The 20,352-nt window shown below is 48.4% G+C and overlaps 1 protein-coding gene across 1 annotated transcript in view; it reads right to left on the reverse strand.

The window, feature by feature from the left end:
- Positions 1-4,819: 4,819 nt before the first annotated feature.
- The window catches only part of N4BP1 (NEDD4 binding protein 1), a 48,032-nt gene continuing 32,499 nt past the window's right edge, over positions 4,820-20,352 (reverse strand). Inside the window, exons 3-7 of the mRNA XM_059999855.1 lie at positions 17,063-17,193; positions 15,396-15,492; positions 13,194-13,301; positions 11,428-11,535; positions 4,820-9,612 (exon numbers count right to left, since the gene is read on the reverse strand). Coding sequence (XP_059855838.1) covers positions 9,255-9,612; positions 11,428-11,535; positions 13,194-13,301; positions 15,396-15,492; positions 17,063-17,193 — 802 coding nt within the window. The 3' untranslated portion in view covers positions 4,820-9,254. The remainder of the gene's footprint in view (positions 9,613-11,427; positions 11,536-13,193; positions 13,302-15,395; positions 15,493-17,062; positions 17,194-20,352) is intronic.

Raw genomic sequence — 20,352 nt, forward strand, 5'->3', positions numbered from 1 at the left:
CTTTACCCACTGCAGGAATGGAGCTGGGTTAGCCAGAAACTTAGGTCACGTTCCCGTTCCAAGAGCCAGGGAGGGCTGGAGCGAGGGTTGTCTGCAAGGTGCAGGAACAGGCTTGGAAAGGGCTTTTCCAAAGAGCAGAGCGTGCACCCCGGCTGGCCCCCCGCGGGCCCCCAGTTCAGGGAAAGAAGGCAGAACACATCCCTTAGGACGCAGCAAACCCTCTTCCCTGACCTCTCCAGCCTCCGCTGTGGCCTTCCTCTCCATGTGCTGTTCCTCTGCCAGGAACGCTCTTCCATTCACAGCCCCACCCTCTCTTCGTGGCTGATCCCATTTACCCCATTCGCACTTCTGTCTCTGGTCTCCTCGCCCAAATAGGCTGTCGGTCCCCCACCGTTGCCCATCCCAGCAGAAATGCAGTACTCAGAAGGGACTAGAGGTTGACATCAATGAATGCATGCATGGACACCCAGCTGTGGCTTCCTGAGTCATTCAGTGGAGGGACGGAGTGTGGACGCCTGGGTTCAAGTCTTGGCTCTGCAGGTCACAGGGCGGGCCTGCCTCAGGTTCCACATCTGTAGAGTGGGGGAATCATTCTTGCCTGTCCCACTGGGCAGCTGCAGAGACTCACCCAAGGAGGAAGATGGTGGGGCGCTGTGGCTGGGACTGTGACGGACGCCTGGAAAGACCAAACAGATGAGGTCTGGGTTCAGTCTGGAGGGGGCTGTGGAGAAGGGAGGGGGTCGAGGCTCGTGTTGTCAAGTCACTTCCTGTTGCGAGGGTTCTCAGGGCCAGCCCCAGGCCGCAGACTTTCCTGGGGCTCACCACGACCCTGACGGGGGCTGCAGAGCCCCAGGGGTGGTTTAGGCTGGGACGATCATTCCGCTAAGCCTCAGATGGCAGCAGCAGATGGCCCCAAGCTGGTGGCAGGGGGCGGGGGGGTTGGGACATCTGAGGTAGGCAGCCCCTCTGCGGCCGCCAGCTCTGTGGCAGACGAGGGCCTCCTCCCACCAGCTGTGCCAGCAGTCACCCTCCAGTGTCCCCACTCAGCACGACCTCCATCTGCGCACGATGCTCAGGCTGGTCCTCAATGCCCACGTTCCTGGTCGGGGGCGAGAAAGCTGGAGGTGTCAGGCGGCTGGAAACGCTCTGAGAGGAGACCCCGCGTCTCCCAGGGGGGCAGTGTATGAGATCTGGACGCAAGGCTTGCCTCACCTAACGGCTGAAGGTCCCCGGAGCCCAAGCCTGCCGGCCTCTGCCCTGTGAAACAGGAGGTCTCCGCGTGGCGGACTCTTCCAGTCCTCAACGGCGTGCGCCGATCCTGCTGGGCTCCCAGGGCCCACCAGTGCCATGCAGGGCAGTGACTGGGGTCTGCGGGGCAAGCGACGGGCTGTGGGAAGACCCTGGTTTGGTGGAAAGAGGCCCGTGTGCCTGGTGGGCGGCGGGCGCTCCCTTCCCTCTGTCCTTGTTCAGAAGTGTCCCAGGTAATTACAGCCAGCTTCTGCCCGGCAGTGAGGACGCACAGCTGGGCTGGGGGTGGGGAGACCAAGCCAGTCCCAGCCGCTTGTCCCAGGAGGGAGGGGTCCCCTGGCTGCCCAGCTCTGCACTCTTCTGCCTCTGTGGGGCTTGGGATTTGGAAAACACTGAAGGTCAGATGAAGCCTGGAGGACAAGCCCTTCCTGGAGCCACTGAAGGGGGGTGTCAGGAAAGGGAGGGACTCGCAGGTGCCAGGCCCTTGTCTTAGGATTTTATCCTGGTGGCAACAACTCTTCATAGGGTGTCGGTGTGTTGAGGGCACCCCGGGATCCCCGGGGGTTCCAGACGCTGATCTCCCTAGTCTGGGGCGCGGCCTGGGCACAAGCATGTTTACAGCCCTTCCTCCAGATGACTCTGATGTGCCTCAGGATTGAAAGCCGCCAGCTGTGAGGGCAACATCCTCACTTCATTCACAGATGAGGGGACCAGCCTCATCTGAGAGGTTGCGTAACTTCCTCAAGGTCACACAGCAGGAAGTGCCAGAGAAGGGCCCACGCCCTCATCGCCAGGGCGGAGGAGCATGGGCGCTTTGCAAAGGCCCCTTAGGGCTGTTTCTCGCCTCCCCCAGCACTGTCCCAGGCCCACAGCGGCGGCTTAGGGACAGGGGAGAGGGAGGCATTACAGAGGGGCTGGCAAGAGAGCACGCAGAGGATGCGGGTACTGGGGCTCCAGCTCTACTCCTGCCACTCACCACTGGGCCTCAGGTTCCTCAGCCTTAAAATGGGAAGAAGCGCCAGTGCCCTGCCCACCTTGGTGGGAAGGGGGCACGTGTTGTACCCTCAGGAGGGGCTGGCAAGGGGAGAGGGACCCGCTGTCGTTGAGAGACCCTCTAGTCTGGGGAGGTCATGTGAGCAAAGCAGCTTCTGCAGCTCCTCAAGGCCAGCTGCGGGAGGCCCTCTCCTTCCTGCAGCCTTTTTTGGTGGCTGAAACCCTAGACTGATCCCGGAGCCAGACAGGCGGGCAGACAAGCGCATTCTTTTCAGGGGAGGCCCCCTCCTTCTCTCTCTGGAAGCCGGGAGCGGGGAGGGCAGGCCTGCCCAGGCCTGACCCCAGACTGGGTTTCAGACTGTGGGGCGAGTAGGGCTCCCTGGGGACTTGTGGGGCGAGCGGTGGGAGGGAAAGGCCCAAAGGTCCTAGTCTGCGGCTGGGAGTCGTGTGGGAAGAGGTGGCAGGGGGCTGATTCCAGGAGCCCTGGGGCTCCTGGGCTGCAGCTCCAGCACTGGCTGTGGGCACTGATGCCCAGTTTCTGGGCAAATCCCTGCGTGCCCAGTCTCAGTTTCCCCGATGACTGTCACCAGCCCTGGAACTACAGATGTCACAAGACTGGAAACTGAGCTGTAAAAAAGGTTGCTTTCAGTTTTCAAAACCCATCAAAGGTCACTTTACTGCTGTGCATCCCCCTAAATGAAGAGGAAGGCGGGTATGACGTGCACACAGGCATACTCTGGACGGCGCTTCTGCAGTGCTGGTCAACTTAAAAAAAATAACGTGTTCCTGGCGTCCTCCCACAGGAACAGGGCTGGACACGGGCCCCACTACTCAGGAAGGTGGGAGGTGGGAGGCAGCTTCCTTCCACAGCCTCCCTCTGCCCAGCAGGCTGACAACCTTGACCCGGGTCACGAGCCCTCCATTCTGCTCCCTGGGTGGGGGAGGGGGTCCATCTCGGGCGCCATTCTGGCTGCTAAGTCGCCCTGGCACAGCCTGCCTCTCGGGGAGGTGGAATGGCTGCGGGAATTCAAACCCTGCATCCTGGACACACGGGCTTTGAGCAGTGCGAGTCTCAGCATCGCCGGGCCTTGTCTCGTCTCCTGCAATATGGAGACCTCAAAGCAGCGGCGTAAGGAGCAGATGAGGCAAGACCCGGCCTGGCGGGTGCTGTGTCAGCCAGGGATCAGCTTTCCCGCGCATCCTGTGGCCAAGCAGCGGCTCCGCTGGTGTCCCTCTGGTTCCCTCTCTGCTGCGACACCAACGGGCTCTCCAGGGAGCCGAGCCTGTTAAGGGGAGCGATGTCCTCTCCAGGTCACAGCAGGACCTCTCTGCAGCCCTGCCGAGGCTCTGAGGAGGGTCTGGACCACACTCTGGGTGAGCCAGCAGGGACAGAGAAGAACATTCAGAATCCAGAACACGAGATCGCTGAGCTTTTGGAGACACAAGATCTCTACCTTTGGGATGATCTGTAAGGGTGTGAACAGTTCCATAAGTGCCCACAGCGCTGCTGGGCAGAGCCAGTCACCACAGTCACTGAGCGGGCTCTGTGTCAGGCAGTTCCTGGCCCATTTCTTCCTCACAACAGCCCTGGGCTAGGAAAGAGGATCCCATCACCGATCTCTTACCGGTGAGCACGCGGAAGGGTACAGAAGGTCTAACTCTGACGAAGCAGGCCTGGTCTCTGCCCAGCTAGGCAACGGAGCAAGGAAATTCACATCAGGGCATTTGTTAAGGCACAACCTCAAGAGGACGGAGGATGGGCTTCCCTGGTGGCGCAGTGGTTGAGAGTCCGCCTGCCGATGCAGGGGACACGGGTTTGTGCCCCGGTCCGGGAGGGTCCCACATGCCGCAGAGCGTTTGGGCCGCTGAGCCTGCGCGTCCGCAACGGGAGAGGCGCCACCCTGCGTGAGGGTGTGGGTGGAGCCTCCTGAGGTTACTTGGAAACCGACTGGGGGGACGCTCCTGCAGTGCTGATGCTCTGGTCTTTGGGATCTTCCTAACGATACAATGAGATTCCCTCATTTGATCTGCCAAGTGTAAGGACAGTGATATGTATGTCACTCAAGACTCTTGGTAAACCCAACTTAAGGAAAAAGTGAAGTGTGTCAGGATAACAGGCACCTCAACATCTGAGGAAAGGCATGAGAGCCCTCAGGTTTCCATGACAACAGGAACCTGGAACTCATGCCACCAGGAATCATGCTGTCACGCTTCTGCTTCTCTCCCACTATAGACCAGCTCCTCCCCTGACCCAGGGCAGGAAGCAGCCTCCAACAGACCTGGGTGTGACACTCTGTAGCCTCCCCCACCACTACCAGAGGGGACAATTCCAAGGAGTGGTCCTGACTGGCCTTAGCTTGGCCAGGTGTCTGTCCCGGCCACCTGTGGGCAGGACGACAGAGCACACTGCTTGGCTCAGCCTGGGGCAGGTGCCCATCCCTGGACCAGGTGGTGTTAGAGCCTTGACGTGAAGGGAAAATGGAGAGTAGTGGGTTCCAGGAGTGACTGCTGAGAATCTGATTTCCGAAGGCCTTGCTGGCTGCTAGAGCCGCTGTCAAGAAGGCACCATCCTCCAGTTCAATTGAGCAGACTTTATTCAGCACCTATTAAGTGCAAGGCACTGTGCTAGGTACTGTGGGAAATACAGAGAGTGAACACAGACAGCCCTGCCCACGAGGAGCTCACAGTCTAGAAAAGGAGGTAAGACACGGTACACAATCAGCTGTGGTGACACCAGCCAGAGTGGCAAGTGCCGAAAGCAAGACACAAATGCTATGGGGTCACAGAACACCATGAGGCTGCTTCTGTCGGAAGCTTTAGGCGAGGGTACAGAGGACGCAGGGCTGGGCCTTTGAGCGGGGAAGCCATTTGGGAGAAAGGGCATTTCTAGCAGAGGAGAGATGCACTCAGAGGTGGGAGCTCACAGGTAACAGAGGAAATTGGGTGGCTGCAGTGAGTGGGCAGGTGGGCTATACAAAGTGGGCAGTCAGGTACAACTGGGAGGTGGACAGCCAAGGATACTAAGCTCAAGGAGGTCTGAACTTGACGCTCTGGTCAAGAGAGCCACTGATCACTGAACAAGAAGAGGGGTGTGCAGAAATGTGTTCTTAGAAGATAAATCTAGTGGTTGTGGAGTCTGGGAGGGAGAGGGGGAAAGCTGAGAGGCGGGCTGACTGGTCAGAGGCTGACGCCCACACGGAGGCCATGAGAGCGTGACTGGGGGGCAGTGGTCAAAAAGGGACAAGAGTGGGCAAGGAGATCTTGTGGCGGGGGGGCGGGAAAGGAGAGCAAGGAACAGACGCAGGCCCAGTGTCTGGGGGACAGTGGGTCTGAAGATGTCCCAGGGCTTCTAGGTAGAGCTAGAAATGAACTCGTGAAGGGCAGGGCTGGAGCTGGGACTGGAAGCCATTGCAAAGAGGGGCGGTGGGAGTCAGGAAGTGTGCTGGCCCCTAAGGGTGAGGGCTTCTCAAAATGTGGTCCCTGGGCCACCCGCATGGGAACCATCCAGGGAGCTTGCTGAAGCTGCAGATTCCCAGGCTTTACTCCAGAGCTACTGCATAAACATCTCTGGGGGTAGTGCCCAGCAGTCTGCATTTTTACTAATAGCTGCCCTCCCTGCTGTGAGTCCCATAGCTGGTCCAAGGTTTGAGAATCACCTGTTGAACTGGCCTTTAGGTAAAAGAAGGAAGAGGAATGAAGACGTTTAGGAGTGAGGGAAATCTCAGAAAATAGGGAAATAAGGTCAACGATGTCATGCTACGGTCACTGAATGTGGACACGGAGATTAAGGATTGGGAAAAGGCCTCTGAATTTGGCAACTGGGCGGTCTCCGATGACTTTCCTAGACTATTCCCACGTGGTGGGGTGCAGGCCAAGTTTGCAGACAGGGGAGTGAAGAGTGGCAAGCGTGTGGGGGGGAAGTAGTGACAAACAGAGTTCCTTTCAGGTTATTTTAATCTCAAGGATCTGGAGGACATGGGGAATGATGGAGAGGTAGATAATGCAGAAATGGAGTCTGAGTAACTAACCAAACTACCGTTGGGAGATGAGAGGAGATGGGCCCAGGGATGGATGGACGGACGGACGGAAGGAAGGACAGGTGGGGACGTGGAAGGGCTGGTGGGGAGGTGGAACTGGGGAGGGACCTCCAAAGGACGCGGTGTCTCAGAGGTGTGTGGGAGGCAGGCTGGGCCTGAGAGGGGGTGGTGCCTGGGCCCAGGGCCTGGGGGGAGGGGCACGGACCTGGCGGTGGCGGGGTGCGCTCAGAGCCTCAGGGGCTTCTATGCGTGGATCATATTCCCCACGTGCCACAATAAGCCCAGGCAATAAAGCAAAACCACCCCTCCTGTCACGGACACCAAAAGCTGCAACAGGCCCCCAGAGTCCCTGGAGACACAGCCATGGCCCGCTACGCCTGCCAGAACAATGCTGACCCTTCATCCAGGATGGCTGAGAGGCCTTCTTACTGTTCTTCCAGCTGGCAGCCTACAGGGTCTCAAACACCGGCTACTTGACAGAAAGGTCAAACCAGTCTTTCTTCTCCCAGAGGCGGCAGCCTGGGGCCTGGGGAAGAATGCAGGCCCAGGAATCACTCCGCATCACCACCTACTTATTCTTTAACCCTGGACAACCTCTCTGAGCAGCAGACACCAGTCTGCTGAATGAGGGTGGCATCCTCTGCCCTGCCACCTACTTCATTCATTCCATGGAATACCATGGAATACGGGATGCAGAGCCACCGCACACGACAGCCCCCTACAGCCCCAAGGCGTTACAGGAAGCACTGCTGCTGACACTCCCAAGGTGGTTTAGAACTCTTCCATGGGAGGCAGACCATCAAGAAATAGTTTACAGCATCAACACTGAGCCTAGTATTAAGAGGAGCCTGGGAACAAGTAACGGACTTCTTTTAATAATCGTTTGAAAATTGAATTGTAAAATATTAAATTTAACTAAATTTGATAGATTTAAGAACGAACCATGAATTGTTTCATTTACCAAGGTAAGTAAGTAATGCTTTTCTGACACTCCTCCCACTTGGTCTTCTATGTTCTTCCTTCCTGCAGCCGAGAAAGTGGAAAGGGGCAGGTAGAGCTCTCAGAAACAATACTAAGACCACAGAGGCTTACACAATTCATAGGTCAAAGGTCAAGTCACTTCTAGAGCCCAGAAAACTCCTGACCTCTAGGCCTAGCCAGCTCTACCTGGCATCAGCGGAGGCTCAGCCCCCTTCCAGGACTGGCAATCAAGGTATGCCCTCTAGGTCCTTCTCTGAAACAGGAGAAGTGCTGGATTGGCAAGGCTGCTGGACAAAACCCTGACCCCAAAGGTCAGAGTCACCGCAAGACCCAGCCCTCACACCTCTGCTGTTATTTTTAAAAACCACCAGTTGTGAAGCTGAGGCACAGGGGCTGGGACTAATGTCGCCTTCCGGCCTGCCTCGAGTCTTCTACCTCCACGTGCATAGCTGGGTGACTCGGGCAACCTGCCCCCTTGCTGACAAGCAGTTCCACAGTAGGATGCATCTTAAAGGCATCCAAGAGAAAACATGATTGAAGGATGACTTTGGCCACCTGGAGGACTCTGGACTCACCCCTCGAGGGATGCGGGGGTCAGACACGCCTGGAGGGAGCACTGGGGGGAGACACCTAGGTGTGCTCATGGCCAGCTAAGTCCCTTCACCGTGAAGAACGAACCAGCACCGAGTCCTCGGCAGCTGTTTCTGGGGACCGGGAGAGATGTGATCTACAAGGCAGACGTGAGACTGACCACGAGCAGCCTACGGAGAGAACAGGTATAAAATACGAAGCCCTTTGAAGGTCCAGAGAACAATAAAGATGTTAGGAATTAATTAGCCAGAAAAAGTATTTCACTGACACAGAATTTAGGCAACACTGAAAACACAATACTAAGATATCAGTTCTGAGAAAGACTCACAGACAGGAAGGGCAGCTTAGGAGGACACTAGAGAGACAAACACAGGAAAAATAAATATGGGGCTCTGGGTCCCCACAGAAGCTACTAATGCTGTTTACTGGCTTGGGTCATTCTTGAGAATAGAAAACCATTTTTTTGGCAAAGCTGCACAAACTTCACATGGCGGGTGGTCTCCCAAGGCTGTGGGCACAAAATTACTCTAATGATGGGGCTCCTCACTAAACTTTCTCACATCCCACTAGTATCTTCAGAAGCTAATATGTGACTTCTAGAGTCAGTCAGGGACTGGCTGGTGAGTGTGTCTGAGCCCAGGACGAGGAATCTGGTCCACGGCTGTGGACTTGGGCGCGTCCAGACAGAGGGCACTCTGAGCCTCAGTTCCCTCTTCTGCAGGGTGGGAGGGGAGGAAGGGCTAGACTAAGTGAGCTCTCAAGTTTCTTCGGCTTGGATGTTCTGTGCGTCTAACTTTGCCCTGGTCATTAACAGCGGCTAGGCACAAGGTGCCATCTAGCGGCGCCACTTTTCACTCTCACAAATGGCTCCAATGAAAGACTCCAGAGGAGCAAAATTAACTCCTCGGGACTCTAATGCCAGGGCTGAGGGCAGAGGAGCTGGGAGGGGTGAGCACACTTCATGCTAGCGGATGTGACATAGTCATCTCAAGAAAATATAAGAGGTCTTGCCTTCCCTAAGAAAGCAACTCTTTTTTTATTTAGAAAGGCTAATCATATCCATTTGTCAATATTTTCAGCGTTAAGGAAAATAGTTTAAAAAACATAAAAATGTAAGTACACTCAAGAGTAACTGCTATTAAACAGTTCTGAACAGGCAGAAAATGTAGACTTTCCTTTTACAGAAAATGTTAAATCTGTAATAGCAGCATAATTTATATATAGAAAAAAGCTGGTTTTGAAAACCCAGATTTTTTTATACACAAAACATCTGTTTTTTTCTATACACTACAACAGCATTTCCACTGGGAAATTGGTTTCTTCACATTTTGTCACTTCCTGCTGCCATGTGCAGATACTAGACTGAGTGCATCTTCAGCCCGGAGCCCCAGTTCCCGACGGCCTTCAGTCCAACACCATGGCGGAAAGCGCGTTCAGGTCTTTCATGTATGGATGAGCTGCCAAGATCTGGTCGATTTTCAGTCTTTGCTCTGAGTCAGGGAAGATCTTCAGAAGGGCTTCCCTTAGCTCGTTGGTTTCCGCAGAAGATCTCTGTGCTGGCATGGGCAGATTCTGCTGGATGTTGGGAAGGTTTGGCAAAAGTGGGAAGCGGGACTGCTGAGGAAGCCAGTGGCTGGGTGGGGTGCCCTGAATCCGGGCTGGAGGCTGGTGGCCGGTGCTGGCTGCCTGGGTGCCAGGGACTCTGAAGTTGGGGTCAAACATGCCCACAGTTGGCAGGGCATTGAGTAGGGGCTGCATATCTCTGTGAACGGAAGCAAGTCCTGGTGAGCTGGGTTATGAGATAAACAAGAAATCTGTCTAAACATCTGCTGCTGACACCAAGGCTCAAGGAGCTGCTTGCTCTCTGGCTTCTGAAGGCAAGATAGAAGACTGCAGCCAAGGCAGGGATGGCAGCTGTCCACAGTGGGGCCCGTGAGGATGCCAATGACACCAATTCCCCATCAGTCATGACAGGGAATGCTAGCTCTTCATGAGCGACTCCACCTCCCTGGCCTGCTGCTGTGAGGACTAACCAGCTGCTTGGCTCTAAACCAGGGTGTACCAGAATCACCTGGAAGCTTTCAAAAGAACTGGAAACACGGCCCTACTCTCCTGCAGGTTCTGATTCTCTGTGGAGCCTGGTTGACAGGGCTGAGAAAAACGAAACCACTTTGGGCAGAGAGGCTGCCTCCCCAGCCCCCCAAGTCTGAGTGAGACATTGGTGCCCACAACTTGAATGCACGTGAGTGTGTATACAGCGTCTGTACTGTTAAAAAGCCTCCCACTTGACTCTGCCTTGCAGCTGAGAAATGGGGCTGCCTGAACACTTCTCCCAACTTCAAAAGCTCAGTCCCTCTGTGGGGGGGGCTATTACTAACTTCTTATTCAATTAATTAACACTTTTGTGAAGAGCCATTAGGTGAGCAGGCAGGACTGACCCTGCTGCCAGGCTGCTGAGGCTGTAGAAGGAGCCGGAACTCTCCTTCCATTGTTTGACCCATGGGCCTTGATGCTTGCACACAGGCCTCAGGTCTTAAAGCCTAGCAGAGGATTTCCAAGTTCAGACTTCTGAAAGAAAATGAGACATGTGGACATTCAACAGGTGTTAAAAATGGCTGCCGTTCTCTTGGTGTCGGTAGAGAAGCAGGACCTTTGGGAACTAAGTCCTCATCTGTGTAATGAAACCCAAAGGTTCAAAAGAGAAATGATTCACAAGACCTGGGAGCTGAAATCATGCTGGTCTTGTGTGCAGAAGACAGCTCTGTGTGAACCACCCGTCCCCCCAAAGGATCCTGTTATAAATGGAAAGGATCAGCTATAGTCTCACTGCCTTAAAAAGCTGGGGGAGCTGTGCGTCTGATTCCTTTCAGTTTAGACCTCCATAGCATCCCTGTGCAAACATCTGTTGAGAAATACACAGAAATGTAGCCTGTTTTACTTTAAAAAAGGGAAAAGGTCTATCACTGGGGAATATGATCTGCCACTCAGGCACACAGGACACTTTAGTTAACAGCGTCCATTACTTGAGAATTCTGAAAACAGAAACAACCACTAGCAACATGTCTTTAAACACAAACAAACAAAAAACCCAAATCCACAACAAAGAAAACCTAAGCTATCAAATCAATTTCGGATAAATAGAGAATACTGGCTTCTCTATTGAGGTAGAAAGTAACACTTCCCCAGGCAGTGATTCCTGAAGAGTAAATAAATTAATATAAGCATAAAATATTCAAAGCAAATGATTTGGGAAAATGAACTTAAAAAAGATATTCAGACACACACCATGAACCCAAGCAGCATTCACTAATAAGTGACCACTAGCAAAATCTGCTTTGTCTTCTTAGACCTACAGAAAATCTGGCTCCCCATCCTCTCCTGGGATTAAAACCAAAAGGACCACAAATGAAGATTTGGTCTTTGGGAGACATTCCACATATATTTCACCAGCACTAAATCTAAGGCTATTTTAAAAAAGAAAACACCATTTTTAATCTTTAGAGAGAGAGTACTCACCCTGAAGCACAAAGAACTGAAACAAACTTGTAAATGCAAGACAATCTGGAAAAGGAAATACCTAAGGAAGACTTCCTTCCGAAGAAATTCTTCTAATCGAGGTCCACTTCTTCCCAGAGGATCATCAGGGACCATAAATATGTCCCCCACAAAGGTATACTGGAGCAATCTACAACATGGAGAACAATTACAGTGCTGGAGGAAAAAAATTAAAGGCTGCTTAACTGCCTAAAGCAAAAAACAAATACACCCCAGTTAAACCATTTTAATTTCTCTTTTGGATACAAATATTGGTCAATACAATAGAGTAAGAAACTTTTACCCTATGGGCTCTCACATTTCTTAGCAAGACTTTCAGATTTTTATCTGGGCCTGGGAAGCAGTTCCTTCTCCTGACTTTCAATGTAACTTTGAAAAATAAGACTGAAAGACTGTCTTAGGATACAACAGGTGCTTAGGATACAACAGGTGCTCAACCAAGGTTTAATTTTTGAATAAATGAGTCCATAAGCAAACCCACTGATGTTCTTTTAAAAAAGGGAAACAGTGTATGAAGAAAGAATATTGAAGGTCAGTTGAGCATGATTTATCAAGTCTACAAAAATGTTTAAAAAAGAAAAAAGTCCAAATGGCTGGTTTGCTGCTTGGACTTTGGTTTCTGCCTTGTTTTATGAATTCTGAAGGCAATGGGTTGGTGTGTGACTGAGTCTTGACTCATTTAAACCTTCCATGCATACACAGATGAGTGTCCAATACTGACAACCAGCCCAGGGCACAGATCCAACAGAAGCACATACTGTACCCAGGTCAAAGACCAATTCTGAGTTCAGCTATCAACAACAGTTTTTTCAGTCAAAATGCATATAGTAATTAACTTTCACCTGGGCATCATTTTCTAGAATGATGAACCAAAGAATCATTTTCTAAAATCCTCCACAAAATATAAATATCAGACAAGTGGCAACTGTGAAACCCCTAAAGAGGTAAGTAGGTAGTTACACTAGTTATAGAATAGTTATACTAGATATACACAGCCTTGAGGTATGTTTTTTAGATTTGTGGCATTTATGACTCATCCCTGGCACTACCATAAGAATATTGCTTTTTGTTAACTTGTCAGACGATGCTTGCTAATGGAAAGTCCTGGAAGCTTGTGTTCACTGATCTTAATGCAGCTGAACACATTCAGAGTGTCATTACAAACAAAAAACTTACAGTAGTGACTGCAAACTCCTGACTTTGTTATTTTGGATGATATTCAACATGTTTTCAATACAGATGACTAAACTTGGTAAAATGATGGTAAAATGCTCAAGAAAAGCATCAGATAGTAAAAAGTAGAAACACTCTCTCCTCTCCCAAAAGTGAAAGCCCAATCAGTATATTGATTTTGGTCCTACCCTCTTGATGAACTCATAGTTGTCATTGAACCCCAACCTTCATATTTCATAACTGAGTAAAGTCAGGAGGCCCAATGACTTGCTCAAGTATCCCTCGGCATCAGGGCAAGGTGAAGTCAGGTGGCCATTTCTGCTCCATCACAGTTAACAGAGAGTTAACTGTGCCACAAAGATGTGCCTCTTGCCTCCTGCCAGGGAAAACTGATCTACAGAAGACACCTGTAGGCACAGAGCATGCTCACACATCACCTGCTGGAGCTACTGCTTTGTGTTGCGCCCTCCCGCTTACGGAGAAGGGCCAGCCATCCTGTGGACTGGGAGCATAGTCTTATACTTTAGGCCCCCGACACTGCTTCCAAGGTGGACGCAAAACAAATAATAAACAACAAAAGACATCTCTGACCAAAGACAAAGAAGAAAATATTACCTTTTTGTAATTATTTCTCTCCAAGAGGCTGACTCAGTCACAAATTCTCTGAAGTTATCATTTGTTACAATTATGCCCCCAGTTTTGTCCGCTAAGTGTAGTAGAAACCTATGGTAATATAAAAGCGGTTAAAACGGGCAAGGAGGCAGGCATCCCTGGCTCAGAGAAGCTGTGTTATAAGAAAACAGAAGGATTTCCTCTTCACAGGAAAATCACCAAAGAATTTAACCAAGGCTGGGAAGCAGAAAGTTAAGCCCTTGTCAACTGAAGATCAATCTGAAATACTGAACATCTGAAATTACTAGAATAATTATAAATGAAGATCTGGTTTTCATACAATCTAACTCTTTTTCAAAATAATCTCAACCATAATTTATACATCTTTCTAGAGAAGTTGTATTATCAATAAAGGGTGGTAATAAGATAATGCATGAGGACTAGAGCAGAGAATGAATAAGGGTTGACAAGCCTGTGAAATCACTGTTAGGGTTTTGGTTGATAAGCTACGGTACTTTGGTTCTAAGAGTAGCTGCTTGACACAGTTGGCCTCGCAATGTTTTTTTCAATGCCTAAATTCACATTTTCTGCTCTGACTTAAGAAGAGATGTCCAGAACTGCCATTCAGTTTAGTCCAAGTTATAGATCCACTCAAATGCAAATTATGAAAAGATACATGGTAATCAAAAAGTTTAAGAATTAAATATTAAGGAGAATTCTATTTCGTTGTTGGAGATTATTCATGTTCAAGCCCTCTTAATGAGAGATTTGTGAGGATAATATGAGTTTTATCTCCTAATCAGGATAACCGCATTTGCCTGAGGCAATGTAGACAAAGATAATGAAACAATAAAGTAAGAGAATCACTACTAGAATTAAAGGTGCAAACAACTGCTTTTATTAATAGTAGTGAGTACTTAAAAGAAGATTAAAAAACAAGCCTCATTAGTTTCAGAAATCTTAGGAAACCTTGGTAAGTAAATATGATTTAGCATTTTGGATTTATTAATAAGTATCTTAAATTATTTCTAACTGGCATGAACTGTAAGTGGTAATATCTGCCCAGACGTATTAACAAAAATAGGTAGTAAGGGCTTCCGTGCATGTACTGTGAATCAGGACTCATATTCACATCTGCTAAAAACCCAGAGAGCCATATAAATTAAGCAAAGGCCTAGCCTACACACTTGCGTATGCATTCAATTTCTGCTGGTGTGAGAATGAAGCTGCAGCGTTAGAGCATCTGAAGGTTCTTCACGAGCCTGGCGGTCAGACCTGCCTTTTCACCTGAGCACTCCACGGTCCCTACCCAGTATCTTAGAGCTGGAGCAAAGGTGGGCCCTCCATCCCACTCTCCCAGTACCTTCTCACCTACGCCCCGGCCCAAAGGTGCCCCCTCCAACACTCTTCTTCATGCCACCCCTGACTCTCCCCATCAGATCTGGTCTCTCATACCAGCCTGGTGAAGGGTAAGGGGCTGTCAGTGAGAAGGCCCCCCTTGCTACGCCCCTCTTTTCAGCTCTCACCCATCTGACCATCACTCACTACCTTGGGTTACAAGCTAAGCACTGTCTTCAATGTGGGGGAGCACTGTGGTAGAACGCTGAGGCTAAACCACTAGGGGGCTTAAGTGCTAGAGGCCAGAGAGAAAGAAAGAGGGTGAGGGCAGGAGAGGAAAGAACAGGCAGCCACTGTTTAGGTTCCCAGACACTTGTCATCTCAGCACCTGTTCTCTGAGCAATGTAACAACCTAAGAAATGCAGCTTATTCCTATAACATGAGGGGCAGCTGAGACCATGTTCTATGATGTGGAAGAAATACTGAGGGCTCAGGCATCACAATGACAGACTAAGTCACTGGCCAAGTATAACCAGCAGGAGACAGAGGAATGTTTGAAAACCACTCTTGAGGCTGCCACACTAGGACAAGACAAACATTACTTTTAGGAAGTATCAAAAAGACTACAAACTCAATATCTGCTTTTACTTATAGATTCTCAGTCATGTTTTATTAAAAATTCTAACTCAGCAGCTTCTTTGGTAATCTCCTAAACCGTACAGCAAAGACCACTGAATGTATAACCTTAATGACCATAAATGTTAAAATTCTCAAACCCGAGCCAAGCGTGTCCACCGTCCGGTGGAGGAGGTGGTTGGCCCCTCACCACCCCACACCCACTTTAGAAAGGAAACCAGCCTTTCATACCTGTCATCATGAGAAGCAATTCTTTCTCCAAAGACCATCCGTGCAGGAGTTAAAGATAATATTCCGAGCTCCTGGAGCTGGGTTAAGAAGTGCTGTTCTGTTCATGGAATAAGTTGAATACACATTCAGAAAAAGGCTATCTTTCCAGATATTTAAATAAATGAAAGCACTCCCAAATGTTTCACCTGAAGAGTTGTGGGAAACCCTTTTTCTATTGACTCAAGAAGACTCAATGTTACTAACTTACTGGGACGGAAGGGAAAAAAAAAAATCAAGCAAGACATATATTAAGACAAATATAACATAAAAACTGACTTTAGCTATTTTTTAAACTTAAAACTGTTCAACTCATTTGCTTCTTAAATTAAGAAGAGTAAACCATAAACTTATATTTAATGGATCTTACCATTAAGAACTTTTTCACAGCCACATTACAAGCAGTAGAGGACAAAGAGAGTAAGGGCAAGAGTCCCTGGGAGGGAGGGCAGGGGTGGGAACAGGAAGAGTGATGGCAGTAGAAGCAGACAAACTGCTCTGTCCCGATCCCAGGAAGGGCAGGTTTGGTCTCTATTCCAAGAGTTTGTCAAATCTCCCTCTGGTTGGCATCCTATCTAATCTCTCTCTGTTATCTGTACAAATATTTACTGATTTTCATGGGAGTGGGTTGTGACAGAAGATAAAGGAGGGCCAAAGCCACAAACGAGTAATGGGCAAAAATGAAGCTAAAAGCTCAGAATCTAAGATCCCCACACCTACATTCCCTACAATGGTACTCACCACTGACTTAAGCTGAAGTGCCCAAACATGGTGTCTTTATGATTCTAGAAATGCACAGCACATAAGGCTTACAAGACTCTTACAGGGATCTTACTGCAAAAATAACTGAAATGAGTGGATCTGCCTCATTTCTCAAGTACCTTCTGTTAGGACCAATACATTTCCCCTGAGTGAGGCAAATTGGGATACTTGGGAAATGTGGTTTTACCATTTCCACCTCAACAGTGACTAAGTTTTACTTCCTGCTGTAAATGTGTTGGGGGAGTCCTGTTCTCACGCTTCCTCCTCCCAATCTACCTTTTATTTCCAGGTAATCTGATGTGTTAAGCTGCCTGGCATAGCCCTTTCACTGGTTTTCCTATTACGACCCAAGAAACAAAAAACTTCAAGCTTCTCTGGAATATTTAAGGATTTATAGTAAGTTCAAATCTTTTGTGTGTGGCCTGCAGGTCAGCCACGCAGTACCATACAATTAACATAAATGACTCATATTAAGCTATTAAACAGGCTGTTAAAAAGGCATTCTCTTTGAGGGTTCCAAATTTATCAAATGGCCATTTTCAAAAATACTGTTTAAAGAGTAAGAAACCCAGGCTACTAGAATGACATATTTAATCAACTTTTTAGAAAGTCAAAGAAAATTTTTGTGATATATAATGAAGTCTAATATAACTTTCTATATAAACAGCTATTTAACTTTCCATCCTTCCCCCAAGTATTTCTTATGCTGTAATACTCCTCAACTGATTTGTTTTTACTGGGTGCAAAGAATTTACAGTTTTGTTTTTAAAGTTGCTGCACATGACTCTATTCTAAGTAGTGTGTGTTGCAATTACAAGCCAACTCATTAAATACCTAATTAGTAATCTGGAAAATTCAGTTTGCCTCACCTGTGACATTAGGATCACGCCTTGTTCTCCACTGCGGGACAAATACAGTGATGTTTCTGTTGCCAAGCTTCCAAAAATATTCAACCGCAATCGCAATTCCACGACAAGAAAAGAACTTTTTCAGACCATGGCTATATGAGAAAAAGTAAAATTTATTTCAGTTTAAAGCATGTTTAAAGTATGTTAAGTTTCACCATGATAACTTTAATAATTAATTATTTAATTTAATAATTTCCTTTAATAGTCTGCTGCTCTGCAAAGCCAAGAGAGAACCCATGACAGGAGGTAGGATTCTTAATAGCTCTGTGATTTCTGTTGTATTTTATTCAGCTGATTTAATTGAGTGCCCTTTTGTGGTAGAAGGCAGTTTTAGCTTTAGGGCATACTTGTTTATTACACCTTTTTTTTTTTTTTTCTGCAGTAAAAAACACAGGCTCCCCAAGCACAGGCTCAGTGGTCATGGCTCACAGGCCCAGCCGCTCCGCAGCATGTGGGATCTTCCTGGACCGGGGCACGAACCCGTGTCCCCTGCATCGGCAGGCGGACTCTCAACCACTGCGCCACCAGGGAAGCCCTTATGACACCTTTTATTTTTGTTTTCAGATAAAGAGACCTAGTCCACGGGCCTCTAAGAATGTTCTATGAATTTTATGAAGGAATTTGTTGCTGAAGCAGAAGCAGCTGCGATCAGAACTATTCCATGACATGGTCCTCACCACCACAACTTCCAAAGGCTTCGCGAATGCCTGTGGCTCCAGGAGGGCTGCATCCCCTTTTCTGGAGAACTGTGAAAGTGACTCAGTTTACAGCTTCCAGGAAACAAGTTGAGGGCAAGGCTCAAATGAAACTACCTGGGGGCCATGGCTGTGATTTTGTTGAACGAAGCAGAAAGCAGGCAGAAAATAAACACGGGACAGTACTGAACATGACTGAATACACTTTTTCTGCAAAAGGCCAGGCACTGTCTGCTGTGCCACGGTTGAACTGTCAACCGTAAGTAAAGGGGTGTAGCTAAATTCCATGTTTATAAAAACAGGTGGTGGCCAGATTTGGCCCCTAACTTGTAACCCCTGGTATAGAGGATTAAAAGCTGTTCCCCACCCCAAAACCTGGTAACAAATTTCAAAAGAAAAGAAGAAAAATATTTAAAATTTATTCTCCAGCAGTTAAGTAAAAGTAAAGGTTTTATTTAAAAAGTGTTTTTAAAAGTTTGAAATTTTGCAGGTAGTAATCCATTTGTCTACTCATGAGTATTAGAAAAAGGGAGAAATCCCTGTGATGTTACAGTTGAGATTAGCATAATCTGTCCTCACTGCTTCAATGATCGCCTATGAGGCAATGACAGTAAATTCTGCATCTTCAGTCCTGTCTTCTCACATCTCAAAACCACTTGGCAGGTACTTCCTTCATTTGGAGCTCTGCCTCCTCAGGCACAAAGTGTCCCAAGTCACCCCCAGGCTCTGCTAATTCTAACCCACCTGCACTGACTCCAGTCAGACTGACCCTGAAATGCAGCCATGCAGTCTCTGATTCTGCTCAGGGCCTTCTACAGCATCATTCTTCTACACAAATCCAGTGCCTGGCTTCGAGGGCGCCTCCACACCTGACTAGTCAGATGGGATCTGGCCAAAGCATACCTTCTGCTTCCACCACCATCCGTCATCACACTCTGGATTTTGGCCCAGGTGGTCTTGCCATTTGACTCTTCCTGGATTCTGAGCTTTTTCTTCTCTCTTAAACCTCCTCTCCGAATGCCCTCAGGACCCAAGGCCAGTCACTCTTCTTCTATGAAGCTGTCTCTAGACACAGGCCCTCAACCATCCCTCTTCTTTTCTCTGACTTGCTATCTTGTACTGTGCACCAGAACCACAGAACTTAGGAATGCATTTAAAGTCACATTAGAGATAAAAAGAATGAAACACCTCTTGAGAGAAAGAGCCACTTGCCCAGCTTGCACTGGCAGAGGGTGGATGAGCTGGGATTAGACTGACATTTCCTCACTCCTGGGCCAGTGCCCTTTCAACTACACCCCCAGCGGTACTGTCCCCAACTAAATCTACATTCTCATGGAGCAGGAATGGGCTGGACCTGTAAGAAACATCTAAAGTCCAGAAGAGTGGCTCAGAAATGCCTCCTTTTAGAGGCTAAAGCCCACTCTCTTCTCAGTGAACCATAAATAAGAGACTGCACAGGCATCAGCTATACCCCAGAAAACGTATGCAAGTAAACAAACCCATTCTTGATGAAATAACTTAGCAGTGGTTTATTTATAAAAAAGCATTTAAATATGGCAAGAATGTAGCAATATGACATTTATTACTGGGGCAGGGGGGGTAGTTTTTGTACAGGGGGTCTTACCCTTGAGATAAATGCACTAAAAAAGCTTATAAAGTGCCTTCTCAGTTTATTCATCAGACACAAATGTGTATGAACTCTTTTTCTCCTCCTTTCCTTAAATGCTTCTGTTGATGGAAACAGTAGAAACTGGGTGGAAATAAAGTCCCCAGTCCATTACCTTGGGTCACTAAGGAAAAGGAGGGAAATGACAGTAGATAAAATTCTGCTGCCCTGGACCCCTCACAAGCTTAGAGGGGGAAAGTGGAGTTTCTAGAATCATTAGCACTAAAACAAATTTCCAAAGGGTTAGTTATCCTCAGTGATAAGATCAAATCATTTTTAATACCCTGAAAAATCTCTAGCGCTGTTTTAGGAATAAATAGCAGTTCAAAATTCTGGTAGAGAACAAATGGACTCATCCATAAAACAACAGAAACAAAATCAAGTGGAGCCAAATTACTGACCTTAAAATAATACGAAGTGTCCTTGACCTTGCCTACTTTTACTCTCACACCCTGACCAGGCAAAAAATGTGCTGTCTCCTAGCCTCCCTGCAATCAAACCAGAGCAACTTGCTGACAGGTAAACTCAGACCAGTGGTCTTTTCGGACTCAGAGACAAAGGGTATACATACAATAACACCTCTCTGCGTCTGTGAAGGCCAAAGCTCTGGGGTTCGCAGATCCAAACATAGAATTAACAGATATTAAGCCTGAGAAGCCAGATGTGCAGGCTCTCAAGGGAGATTTAAACTCCTGTTTCCATAAACTTGGGAACAACTTAAAATATCTGGTTGCTTTCCATATTGTAGCAGACAGTCAACTAGAAAGAGGGCCCAAAGCAGAGAGGAGGTGGGTGATAAATACCTGATAAACACTCATGGCCATCACAGAACCAAGACAGGGCAGTGTGGGAAAAGAGTGAGAAACCTTTTGAGTTACCCAGGAAAGAAT

The sequence above is a fragment of the Delphinus delphis genome, chromosome 20 (assembly GCF_949987515.2).
Source record: "Delphinus delphis chromosome 20, mDelDel1.2, whole genome shotgun sequence".
Taxonomy (NCBI): Eukaryota; Metazoa; Chordata; class Mammalia; order Artiodactyla; family Delphinidae; genus Delphinus; species Delphinus delphis.